This window comes from Lactuca virosa, chromosome 8 (assembly GCF_052849685.1).
Source record: "Lactuca virosa cultivar CGN04683 chromosome 8, Lactuca_virosa_CGN04683_v6, whole genome shotgun sequence".
NCBI classification, from domain to species: domain Eukaryota; kingdom Viridiplantae; phylum Streptophyta; class Magnoliopsida; order Asterales; family Asteraceae; genus Lactuca; species Lactuca virosa.
This window is the reverse complement of record NC_136433.1, coordinates 36608630-36621949: the sequence shown is the minus strand read 5'-3', so window position 1 is coordinate 36621949 and position 13320 is coordinate 36608630. Positions and strand designations below refer to the sequence as shown.

At 33.9% G+C, this 13320-nt stretch overlaps 1 protein-coding gene and 1 long non-coding RNA gene across 3 annotated transcripts; both read left to right on the top strand.

Moving 5' to 3' along the window:
- Positions 1 to 2845: 2845 nt before the first annotated feature.
- Positions 2846 to 4229, top strand: LOC145133898 (uncharacterized). Its single transcript, XR_013718808.1, has 3 exons — positions 2846 to 3216; positions 3380 to 3510; positions 3590 to 4229. It is a non-coding gene; the product is annotated as an uncharacterized LOC145133898 (long non-coding RNA).
- A 724-nt stretch (positions 4230 to 4953) lies between these two features.
- Positions 4954 to 6211, top strand: ATX1 (homolog of anti-oxidant 1). Of its 2 annotated transcripts, XM_079067300.1 has the most exons (3): positions 4954 to 5096; positions 5733 to 5808; positions 5898 to 6211. In XM_079067300.1, exons 1-3 carry the CDS (start codon positions 5088 to 5090, stop codon positions 6041 to 6043), a joined length of 231 nt encoding a protein of 76 aa, XP_078923426.1. In that variant the 5' UTR covers positions 4954 to 5087; the 3' UTR covers positions 6044 to 6211. The 2 variants fall into 2 exon arrangements, with proteins under 2 accessions (XP_078923426.1, XP_078923425.1); XM_079067299.1 differs by lacking the exon at positions 4954 to 5096 and having other exon boundaries at positions 5712 to 5808.
- The last annotated feature ends 7109 nt before the right edge of the window (positions 6212 to 13320 follow it).

The following is a 13320-nucleotide window of genomic DNA, read 5'->3' as shown; positions in this document are numbered from 1 at the left end:
AATATGTTATAAATATAAAATAATATAAAAAATTGTTTATTAAAAATTCGTAGAACACATGACTACGCGATCTATATAACTAAACAAGTAAAAGGATTAGTTAGAAAAACTTCAAAGTTACGGTTGGTATTTGTAAAGGGAAGTGCATGTGTACTACATTCGTAGTACAAGGTATGTGTTGAAGTTTTATTTTCATTAGATCCCAACTACCATCTCACGGTTAGGTAGATTTGGTAGTCTTTCCCACAGTTTCTTTTTAACAGACGTCCTCTTTTTTGGATAATATAAAAAAATGTATTCATAACATGTGACTTTTTTATTTTAATTATAATGACATGTGGTAAGTTAATTGGTTTTTATGTTATGCTTTTGTCCACGGATGATGTCTACGTGGACATATAGTTGTTGTGGCTTAGGCAGACAAACATTAGGGCTGGGCAACTGCCCCACCAAATTAATAACCATTGTTAGAATTTTTATAACTTTTATTGATAAGTTTCCAATTGTCCTTTTAAAAATTATAAAGATAGAAATAAAACCTTTAAACTTAAAGTTTATACTTCTTAAGACTCTTATAATTTCCATCAAACCTACAAGAATGCAATATCGGTCCATATTAAAAACGTGAATCTACATAAATTCATTTGTACATTTTAATTTATATACTATAAATATCTAAATTATATATTGATAGAAATGTCCTTTATTATAATTTAGAGAGAGAAATCCCTTGAATTTGTTTCCAAATAACACACGTCACTCCTTCGGTCTTCGTTATTTGTTCTTCCTTCTCCACTTCTTCAAATTTTGCCATTAAATAGATTATTACGATCGCAAAATATCAGACGATTTCCCTCCAAATGGCAAAACAAAATCCTCTTCAAACTGATTACTATAAACAAGGGACGTACTAAATTATATATACTTCATCTCCTTTCAATCGATTAAACCATGGTTTTAATCGATTAATCTGCATCGATAGTGTGAAAATCAAGTCTATTTTAATCATAGTTCAAATCAACTGTAAGGATAGTTTTTTTGTTGTGTGAGATTTCTTCATTTATTTATTTGTGCAATTTCTTTATGTTTTTTGGGTATACAGTTTTTTCATGTGTTTTTTTCCTCGTGCGCTTTCTTCCACCATGCATTTGTGTATGTTTCCTGTCTAGTACGTGGTTATATTCTTCTCATGCCTTTTGTTCTATTGAATTTTGTTGGTGATTTTATCACTAAATATATTTTAGTGTAATGGACTTAACAAGTGTTTCAAGAATAATCTTTTAGTTATAATACAAGTTAGGGGGTGCGGGAGTACACACTTGTATTTACTAAACATTATTAGCACTGAACCCTAATCTACTTGTATTTACTAAACAAGGACTAAATTGTCATTCTTGAAAGATGGAAACTGTTTTTCATTTATCCGTTGTTTGGATAAGTTAGGGAAAAACGACATATAGTTTTTTGAAACACATAGAAAACGTGGGACGTTTCTTCTTCATCTTCATCTTATCAAAATTGATTCTGATTTTGTGCCTAAAATCAGAATTGTTGCTTCAGGAATTATCTCAGTTTGGATTTCGTGATACCTAAGGCATAAAGGGTCGAAATATCAAACAAGGAAAGTGTTTACACGATTCCTGTTTGTGATCCATATTTCCCATAACCCTATTTCGAAATTCCCCAACAAATTTAACAAATGAATACAAGAAAACAATTGTTTTTTCTTGTTCGTTTTTGGATGGATCACTAGGATCCTTAAGAAGCATTATAATCAGATTGGAGAGTATTGATGATCTGGTGGAGTTTCGGTGGTTTAAATGTGTTCCTTAAAAAAGTACTTGGTATGTGGATGTATAGATGAATTACATTCATTGTTTTCACCAAAATACTTGGTATATGGATGTACATTTTGTATCAAATTTGATTTACTTTCATCATTAAAAAGTGACATATACATTTCAATAGAAGTATAACTAAAATAATGTATTTATTTATTATTAGATATTAAAAATCAAACAAATGTAATAGTTGTTTCAACAAAAATAGATTATAAAAAAGAAAGATTTGAGGTTAACAATTATTATGCATTGCAAAAAAAAAATACATATATTTTAGCCTACTGACAAAAAACTACCATTGATATTTCTTTTGCAGTTTAACCATCGAAACTTGTTATTGTATGTGTTTACTTGAAAAATGAGTTCAACTATAAATAATAGCCGGTTTCAATGGTTAAATTGTAATAAATAAATAAATAACAAAAATGAGGGATAATTTTTTTATCAACGGAACCAAAATATAGGGATTTTTATGCAGTTTTTCTTTACTATATTCAAAATGTCTTACAAATTTAATTAGATTACTCAGCTTTCCTAAAGTATAACTATTCTAATTAGTTTTGTTAAGAAAAATCATTTGAGATAATCGACATGTGGATTAGGGCGCTCTCTACGATTTGGGGGTTACATTTCGAGCCGGGTAAATTACACGAATAGTCTCTATGGTTATCTGCGTGTTTGATCCCTAACAACTTTTTTTAACTCGGACGGTCCTTAAAATATATTTTTGTTACGCGTTTGGTCCTTGTCCGAGATAAAATGACTATACTGCCCTTAATAATTTATTTTCTAATTTTTCTAAGTTTTCGAATTTATTTGTTTTATTATATAAATAACATAAATAGATTAAAACAAATTATAAAAAGAAAAAAAAAATTTAAACCTAAAGCAACCCATCTTCAATTCTTCAGGGGTGTTTGGCTTGTCTTTTTGAGAGACAAAAATCCTTTTTGGAAAAAATAAAGAAAAAGTTATTTTTGGATTTTAGATAGAAAATTGACTTTTTGGAAAAGTTAGGAAAACTGATTTTTTGTAACTTTTCCAAAAAGACTTTCAGTCTCTCAAAAAAGAAGGCAAACACCCCCTTCATCCCTGCATCTTTTCTCTCCCACGCCGACTCCACCGACAACCAACCTCACACCTTGCCGGAGATACCATCGTTGATTCTGCATCCGTCTTCTCTTGCCGGAAAACTTCAACGACAACCAGCCACCGCCACCTATCTACTCCACATCCTTCTAACGCACCTACAGCCCTCCAACCTCGTGAAGTACCGGTGATGTTGGTCGATCCAACCATCGCCGGAAACAATGGAGTCCACAGAGCTACATTTATAATCGGAAATGAGGGTGTCATCTGTGAAACTTCCTTCCAGGTAACATCATATGAATAAAAAAACAAATTCCAATCCTTTCTTCTACTCCTCTCCGATTCTCTTTCTGTTGTTACTGGTTCTCTCATTTTCTCAGGTCTCTTGTGTGAGTTGTGTTTGTATTAACTGTACATGACGTGTGATCGATGTTGTATTGATTATATAGGATACTATAATCTGGATATAACTTTGTGATTGGTGCTGAAAAAATGGAGTCCAGTTGCACAAGAGCTGTTTGATGAAATGCTTAAAAGAGATGTTTTATGATGCCCAAAATTGCCGACATAGTTATCACCTGTAATTCATCTCTATGCATAAACTGAGTCTTCAGATTATCAAATTGAGTCCTTTAAATCTTTGTTTTTTTAATTTGCAGGTCTTTAATGATCTAATCGGTGGTTATGGGTTAAAATGTTTACTCACTTGAAACTAGTAATTTGAATCCTTTAATGATTTAATTTTGGAGTGACAACAGTTGTTCCACTGGAACAATCATCTCTGTTTTCTTTGGCTCTACATACCATGAATCGTCAGAGGCGGAGGGTTGCCGGGGAAAGAAGGATGTGATATGAGGATGTCGATGTTAGAGCAGGAAAGAGATTGGGTGGGGATCAGTTTACCGATGACGGGAGTATTATGGTGGTGAAGAGTTGCCGGCGGAGAAGAAAAGAAGATGAGGAAGATCTCGCGGGACGTAGGATTGGGGTTTTCACAGGGGCGGTATAGGAACGAGGTGAATGTGTAAATAGGGTGGGACCATAAATTTAATTATTATTTTTTTTAATAAATGAAAAAACTAAAAAATCTATAAGGGCAAAATAGTCTTTTTAGGACAGATAGGGACCAAGCTTGCAACAAAAATATAAAATAGGGACGACCCGAGTTAAAAAAAATTGTTAGGGACCAAACACGTAGATTGATTGTGTGATTTATTTTGTTTTTTATTTTTATTTTTATTTTAGTGAGAAAAAATTGTTAGAGACCGCTAATGAACACAGTTAACAGTTTAATATAATTCTTCCAATACAAAACTTACGACATTGTGCATGTAATCCAATAGTACAAAGTTATTATTATTATTTTTTTATAGAATCAGCATTGGGAACGCCAAATTAGTATCTTAATTCTTAAACATCGTAAAGACGAAAGCCGTCCTAGATTTGTTTTGCTTTAAGATTGAAAAATATGGAATTATGTTAAAGTGACTAATTTGTCCTTAGCAATGGTTTACTAATATATCCTTTTCAATGTTTCTTTTTATTATCACATAGAAATAGCAATATATTTAATTTTGTTTTTGGAAAATATGAAATTTCACTGTTCAATCGGGGTCTTATTACAATCAAAAGTAAAAAAACACAATGTTGCAGTGATAAGTAAAAGTTTTGGGTTATATTTTAAAAATATAGATTCTGTTGTGGATAGTTTTTTTTTTTTTTTTTTTTTTTTTTTTTTTTTTTTATGTTATAAATTTTTTTTATGCACATTAACGGTATTTTTCATGTAGTCGGCATCCTATCCTATATGAAAAATAAAAGACATAAAAACTTGTTACTAGTATTATGTATCATATGATCATAAATCAAATCAATCCACTAAGTAATAACAAATTAATAAAATATACAATCCTACTAGAAGGTTGAAACTTTCGTCCAAGGGAACGGAAACCGTAAGTCAACGAAACGGTCGTGATGGCTGACGACTAACCACCGTCACCAAACCCCCAACACCCATCGAAAACGTGTTTTCCCCTTTCTCTATTTAAATATCATCCACCACCCTTCCCTTCATTTCACCCATACCCTCGAATCAATCTGTTTATCCCTTTTCAAAGTCAAATCCTTTTCTCAGATTTCTTTCAAATTCATCTAACCATGTCTCAGGTATATGTAATTTTATTGTCAATGATATTATTAGGGTTACGCGATTGAGCTGTTTTTATCCATGTTCCTTTGATGTTTTTTATTATTACGTTATCTGATTTCTAATTTTCATGCTCCGATCGTTTTGATTTGATCTTGTATTGGATTTTCCATTATGATCAAGGTTAACTTTTGTTTCGATCGGTCTTAAACCACTCTTAAATTTCTGTTTATGTTATCGAGGTTTAGAGTTGGATTATTATTCAATTTTCATGGAATCAGGTAAAAATAATCTTGCTATTAGTAATTGTTTTGTAGAACAATTAGATGCTAATTTCTGGATCTTTATTTATGTTGTTTTTGGAGCTTTCCAATAGAACAAGTCTCACAGACTTATGATCATGATAATATCATTCAAAATTGACCTTTGGTTGTAAACTGTCATCACTCAATCTTGATCCCTGTCAAACTTAAGTTGATCATTTTGCCATATGGTTAAACAATCATACATATGTCGATTAGAAGCAACCCATCTTTTTGCCAATTGGTTTTAAACAGCTCAAATGATCTTTTACATTGTTAAATAAAATAATTTTTGTATTATGTATACAATTTCTTTAACAAACAACTTACAAATCTATTTTAATGGGAATGCAGACTGTTGTTCTTAAGGTTGGCATGTCATGTGGTGGCTGTGTTGGGGCTGTGAAGAGGGTTCTTGGCAAAATGGAAGGTTTGTTCTATAAATAACAATCAAGATTTGAAATTTCTAATTCAAGATTCCAAATCAGATTCTAATTTTGTTATAAAATTATAATTCAGGGGTGGAAACTTTTGACATTGATCTTGAGCAACAAAAGGTGACAGTGAAGGGTAATGTGCAGCCAGATGCAGTTCTACAGACTGTTTCCAAAACAGGGAAGAAAACCGAATTCTGGCCAGTTGAAGCAGCATCTGCTGTTGCTTAATCTACAAGTAGTAATGGTTTCTGGAACTTGATATTAAATTCTGTAGTTTGTTTTTATGTGTGTTTGTTCTAATGTAAAGCTAAAACTATTATGTCGCTATAACATTTGGTATTTTGAACTTGAGAATAAATGCACAGCATAATTCTTGTGTTGTGATATCTCAGATAAGTTTGGTTTCATCTTTATTCTCTATGTGTTTGAGTTCAATTGGAAATTTTATTAATCAACAATGTTGGATGCTGGATTTGGGAGCTTCATGTCATATACACCAATTGGCAGAGACCACTAGGGCCTAAAGGAACATTCTAATATATCCAAAACAAATGACCCAAGGAATTTGAACATTTGAATATTTGATCAAAGACCTCAAAGTGAAGAAAGAAAACACACAAAAGGATAGATCATCTTCATCAATTGTTATCAATAAATATGTGAAGAATCACTTTGAGTTTCAATCGGCAAGACGATACAATCAACACTAGAAGGTGTTGGATTCAGGATCTTTGTGTCATTTAACATCAATATTTTGGGATCTTTTGCATGACTAAAAAAGGAAAGTAACACTACCGTTTTGGCAAATAATTATTGTGAGTGCGAATAAAAGACGTGAAGAAGACGAAGATGCTGATGAACAAGATAGATGGTTAGAAGATGGAAAAGCCATCCCATGAATCCAATACTCTTGTGCATATTTGTATTGGGCAAAAATAAGGAAACAAATATACCACTAGAATATCTAGTGGGCAGTTGCTAATATAGGCCCCTCAACAATACATAGATACAATTTATAAATGACACCCCCTCATACTCAAGGAGGATTGTAAACAACGAGCTTGAGTTTGTGAAAAAAAGACTCTAGAGTCTCGGCATTATTGGAGACCTAAAGAAGGCGAACCAGGTGACCAACAATGTATTGGGAAATGAAATGACAATCGATCTCAACATATTTTGTATGTTTATGAAAACATCATTATGGGCAATATGTATGGCATTATGGTTGTTACACCAAACAAAGACAACAATAGGAGATGACTAAGGAGTAAGGATACAAGGAGTGGTCCATAAGGTCTTTACTCAAAAAGTGTCACCTCAGCATCATATCAGTTTTACTAGTATTTATTCACATAGAAAATACCTACCACTCCACATCATCTATATAATTTATTTTTTTATTTATTTTAACTACATAATTGTAATAAAAACACAACATTTTCTTTAAAACAGGATAATCTTTTAATTACATAATTTTAATAAAAACACAACTTTTTTTTTAAACAATATAATTTTTAATTACATAATTTTAATAAAAACATTAACCTTTATTCTTTTAAAACACGAAATTTCTCATTAAACAAAATAAAAATTACATTAATAACCTAAATACAATAAAAAAAACGTTATGCTAAAATTAAAAATTACATTAAAACGTACAAATTGGAAACCTAAATGTGCTCCGTCAAATCTTGACAAAGATTGTTGTGCGTTTCTGAGTTTTATATCTCCAAAATTCTTGTGTAGTATTCCAAGCTACCAACTTGTATTTGTGCAGGTGAATGAAATACATCATCCAGGTTATACATACATATAGTCTGACCCTTATCTTCGAGTACCATATTATGCAAAATGACACAAACAATCAACAGACCCGGTCTTACCTTATGACAACATAAGCAAGGGCTTAGGGCCCCAACTCTAAAGGGCCCCAATTTCTAGTAGAGATTGTTAGTTTGTTAGGCAGTACAAACGGACGCCGCAATCAACGAGTTGCGACTAGCAACGCTGCGATGATTCGATTTCATTGTGCTTCTTCCTTCTCGTCTTGACGTCTTCTCCTCCCATCCCTCCAATATCGATTCTTGAAAACGGATTAATTGAAAGATCTGAAACGCTGCCAACAACTTATCGATTCTTCCGTCTCGGTCCATTCTCTTATTCTAGATTGAGATTTGACGATTCACGATTGTCGATTGTAAGAAGTAAGAACAACAATATTTTATCTTTTCAGTTTTTATGTTTCAAATATACTGTCTTTAGGAGTATAATACAGCATCATTGTATCCAATATAGATGATTGACTAATTGTTGTATCAAGAAAATAATAATATTTTAAAATAAATGTTGAAGAAAATCTGATTTTAGAATCTGAGATCTCTGATTCTCTGTAATCCGTATACATATATGATATATGAATATGGATATACCAGTTTGAAATTAGAGAATTTGTTGATAGATTTCTAAATGTTTCAGTGATATTACAGAATTAGAGAATTTGTTTAAAATTTTGAGTTTTCCATTTGACTCACTGTGTCAAGCAAGCAGGAGGTATTTCCTTTAATCCATAATTCATTATTTCCAGTTTATTGTTTGTTCATTTGTAGTTGTTCAATACTTCTTGTTTACTATTTGTTTGTTTGTTCATTTGCTTATTTCTATTTGTTTTGGTGATTGTTATTAGAAAAGACCAAAGGGCCCCAATTTTTTAGTTCGCTTAGAGCCTCAAACTGGTTGAGTCGTCCCTGACAATCAATATATTATTTATTTTTCCCCTATCATGTGATCGTATCGGGTGTTTTATATAGTGTCATTTCTTCTTGAGCACACCAAAAGCTTGTTCAACATCCTTCATTATCGATTATTGTGCTAACTTGAACAATTTCTTTTTTTTTCATCTTATGGATATGTGTATGATTTGACAAATGTAGCATACTCTGGATATATCCATCTCCAAGGTAATACTCAAACTTGTATTCATTTCCATTCACAACATATGGAAAATCATGTGATTTTCCCTACAAAATTTCATTGAATTTCGGCGACGCATATAGTACATTCAGGTCAAGTGACCTTGCCATGCCAAAGAAAGCATGCCAAAACCATAGATCGTTTGTCACTATTGCTTTTAGCATTATAGTCGGCACTCCATGACCACCCCTTGTGAATTGACATCGTCATGTATTCGGACAATTTTCCCACTCCAAATGTGTACAATCAATGCTACCAAACATTCCTAGGAAACTGTGTGTACTTTCATGTGCAACATACAACTATCCAACGTCACTTCTCATAGGCGTCTACAAATATATTTCACTGTATAGGTCTAAAATACACCCACTAAAGTTGTATACACATTCTTGGATGGTTCTTTCAAACAACTTCAAACAATCATCTTCTACATCGGCAGCTTTCCCATATGCCAAAATCCTAACTACCGCAATACACTTTTGTATAGGACTAAAACCTAGTCTACCTCTAGCATCGTATCTGATGGGTTTTGAACAATCTAACACTCCTATGGTGTACATGCAACCCTATAAACCTTGGATTTATGTTTTCTCTAATATTCATGCAAATAAGAAATTTCCAAGGTTTACATCCTAACTAGCATAGCATGGGGTACTTGTAATATAAAAACTAGTAGAATGACATACCTTTTGTAGTTGCTTGGATTCCTTAAGACCTTGTGAGCCTAGCACCTCAAATGTGATGCCTCAAATGTTTCACACAACACCATAACTCTTGGAATAACTTGAGAGAAGAACACTTTCACTCAAAATCGGCTAGCCCTCTTATTCTTGTCTTAGTGACCGATTTTGCTCCTTATGAGGTTGCTTATATAGTGTGCCACATTTAGGGTTATATAATGTAAACCCTAATGTGCATGGCTTTTCATTTCCCCCATGATCCATGGGTTTCAACCTTCATGGAGCATCCATGGAGCACCCAATGGGTCCTAGTCCAATCTAGTGAATCGTGGACCATAAGCCCACTATATAAGAATGAATGATTTACAAATCAATCCCCATATATTTAATTAGTCTCTTTTTGATCACAGAATTAATTCCAAATTAATTCTTGATCAATACTAATTAAATAATATGATTTCATATTAATATATTAGAACTTATAATATATTAACAAATCATAAGTGTCCTTATTCTCATTTTGTCTATCCAACAGTTGAGATGAAGATGCAACCCAAATGGACCATGCCAAATCGGGTCATGTACATACTAAATATAGTTATGGACTTAGACACCTTATCCAACAGTCTCCCACGTTGATAAGTCTAATAACTATATGTATTACTTCAAGAACCGACCAGCAATCGTAGCTCTTTCAAAGTCTCGCGGAACTATGATGATGATGCGCCATTTAAGATAAGTGATCATATAATCATCTGTTCTAGATATTAGCCGGACAAATACATGGAACAATGTCGTACTTATTGTCCAGCAGTTTGTTTCCCGATTTCCGATTTGTTTGACATAGAACTAAACTGAACACATCAATTTGGTTCTGACCGGGCCCGGTACATAGGTCAAAACAAAATCATAGATGGGCCTAGATATCGCTTCTAATCCTCCAAGGACTAGAAGGAACATATAAACTTCAACTCATATGCTTGTTCTACTACTTGTTGAATTATACACAAAGGTACGTTTTATATCATCGAGTTACCGATGCGTTTTCGTACAATCAATGCACAACCAACTCATAATCAACAACTCATATCTCTAGGTTTGAAGACTTATATGATATTATCGTCTCACGATCACTCGAGATAAATTCCATGAAGTGATACAAGTGAGTGTGGGTTGAATCCAATACTCAGAACTTATGAGCACTCATGAATGTTGTAGCAACCATTTGCTATGTCTAGCACCTTAGACATCTACAAACCCAATCATGACAGTCTTGATTCATATCTACTTCCAACATATGACTGACTATGGAGAGTTTGAATAATCTAGTTATTCGGGAAGTCAAAACATGCAAAGTGAAACACAATAATAATACTAATCCTATATGGCCCCAAGCACCTTTGAGAGTAAATAAAACATCTTTTATTTAAACACCATATTGATTACACATTATTCATTGTATAATGTTTCGATTTATCAACCTAATACTTGAATTAAAACAATAGTCATGCCATGCTCCAAGCATGCACACTATGTTTGTCCAAACAATAGTTCTGCCATACTCCAAGTATGCACACTATGTTTGTCCAAACAATAGTTATGCCATACTTTAAGTGTGCACACTATGTTTTTCTATGATCCTTACTTTGTGAAATAGACCACTTGAACATGATTCCAATGATGCTCATTTCACAATCCAAATCCTTATCGTAAATGTAAGAATTCCAAATTCCTACCATTTACCGAAATTTGTTAGATTCTAAACTTATATGCATTGTGTGACATCCCCAAAATCACGGCCAGAAAAGACCGGTTTCATTTATGCTTTTAAAATAATTTCAGAGTAAATCCATTGATTTAAAAGAGTTGCGGAAATTTGTCCCCAAAACAAAACATGATAAAATAAAGTTTATCAAAGCATTTCTTAAAGAAATGTATTTTCATTATATATCAAAACTCGGGATGTCATGTTTCGATACAGACCAAAAGCATAAACAATACAATATAGACCTTACAACGGTTACATATAACTACTGGTCTATAATCCAAAAATATCTTAACAATGTCATCCAACTTATGCTCTCGCACCACTACCTGTAATACAAAGAAACTGAGTGGGTCAGGCTTGGGAGCCTGGTGAGCATATAGGGTTTTCAACCCAAAATAAATAAATATATTTAGTTCATCAACCAACAATAACCCGATTACCCATTCCCATTATCCTCACTTTATGTCCCTAAAACAACAACTATTACAAGGGACCTAATCTAGGATTTTCATCAGGACAGACATTACTGCAAAGGGGTTTCCTTAACAATAGATGTCCTAAAGGCAACCATGAGGGGGATGGAGTACAACAAATGAACACCCAAGTTCATTAACACCTACAGGTAATGAGCCTGCTAGCTTTCCACTAGACTGTCTAGAAAAGTCCGTGGTCGTCATCTAAACTCCGCTAGATGACTGAATCAACAACAACAACGAGGCCTCTCATCATTTTATTTTATCACACACCAACTGTCTACCCATGTTCTACCCAACATATTAGTAGATAAAATCTATGCATTTATATACAGTTTAAAACCTGTATAAAACATCCATTCAACAACTAGTTCAAATAAACAATTAATATATAAACATATAGTACGTATTTTATAAAGAATACTTCATATCTATGTGTTAGAAGAAAACGAATATACACTCACTTGATAAGACGATGATCGGACAACACCTCGTCTCTTAAAATAATCTTTTCCGATAAAACCGGGATGTTTTTCTTGAAAACCGGGCTTCTTGCGGGCAGAGTTTCGGCTCGGAAACTTCACTTCCCGGGATTTTTGGGGCTTCGGAACTTGCCTCGGGTCTCGGGAATAATACCGGGGCTTCGGGGTATTTCTTGCACGCAAAACGAGGAAAATTGGGGAGAGAAAGAAAGAATTTTGGCAAAAGAAGTCGGCAGCCTCGCATGCCCTTTTGTAGCAGCGAGACCTCGGACTACGCTGGGCGTAACGAGGCCCTACGCTGGGCGTACTCCGGATAAGGCTTCCATGTGGCGAAGTCTCGGTGGAGGAACGTGGCCTCTTCTAGACCGAGGAAAGCAGCAGTACGCTGCACGTACCCATCTCGTACGTAGGGCGTACTTCGGTGTCGACATGTACGCGGCGCGTACCTCCTTGTACGCTGGGCATACCTCGCATCCCCAGGCTCTCTTCGGATAAGCTTTGGTATGCGTGCCACGATCTTCAAAAATTCATAACTTTCGCATACGAGCTCCGTTTTCGACGTTCTTTTTATGCACGCTCTCGGTTTAACGCATTCTACAACTTTCATTTAGATAACTAAGGTTAGATATCGCTCTATCTTAAATTCATATTTTACGTCCTTCAGCGTCGTGCCGGTTCCGTCGCGAAACTTCGACATGTCATAACATCTTCGTTATAACTCGGATTTCAGCATTCTTTATATATTCAGAAACCTTGCCACGACCACTACAACTTCCTTCATAGATATCGAGCTTATCTAATATTTTATTTTTTTACACTTATTTTTTATTCTTAATTCAATTAAGCCACATAATTTAGCATAAAACACATAATACTCAATTATTTCAAAACGAGTTACAAAGGTTAACCTAGACTATTATAACAACATTAATGCCTAGCCCAGAAACACGGGCGTTACAATTCTCCCCACCTTAGAATGATTCCGTCCCCGGAATCACACATCAACAAACAAATGCTGATAGCGACTCATCATGTCACTCTCTGTTTCCTAGGTGAGATTTGGCCCATTCGTATGTTTCCATTGGACAAGCAGTAATTCGACCATCTTGCGTCGCAACTTCTTAGTCTTTCG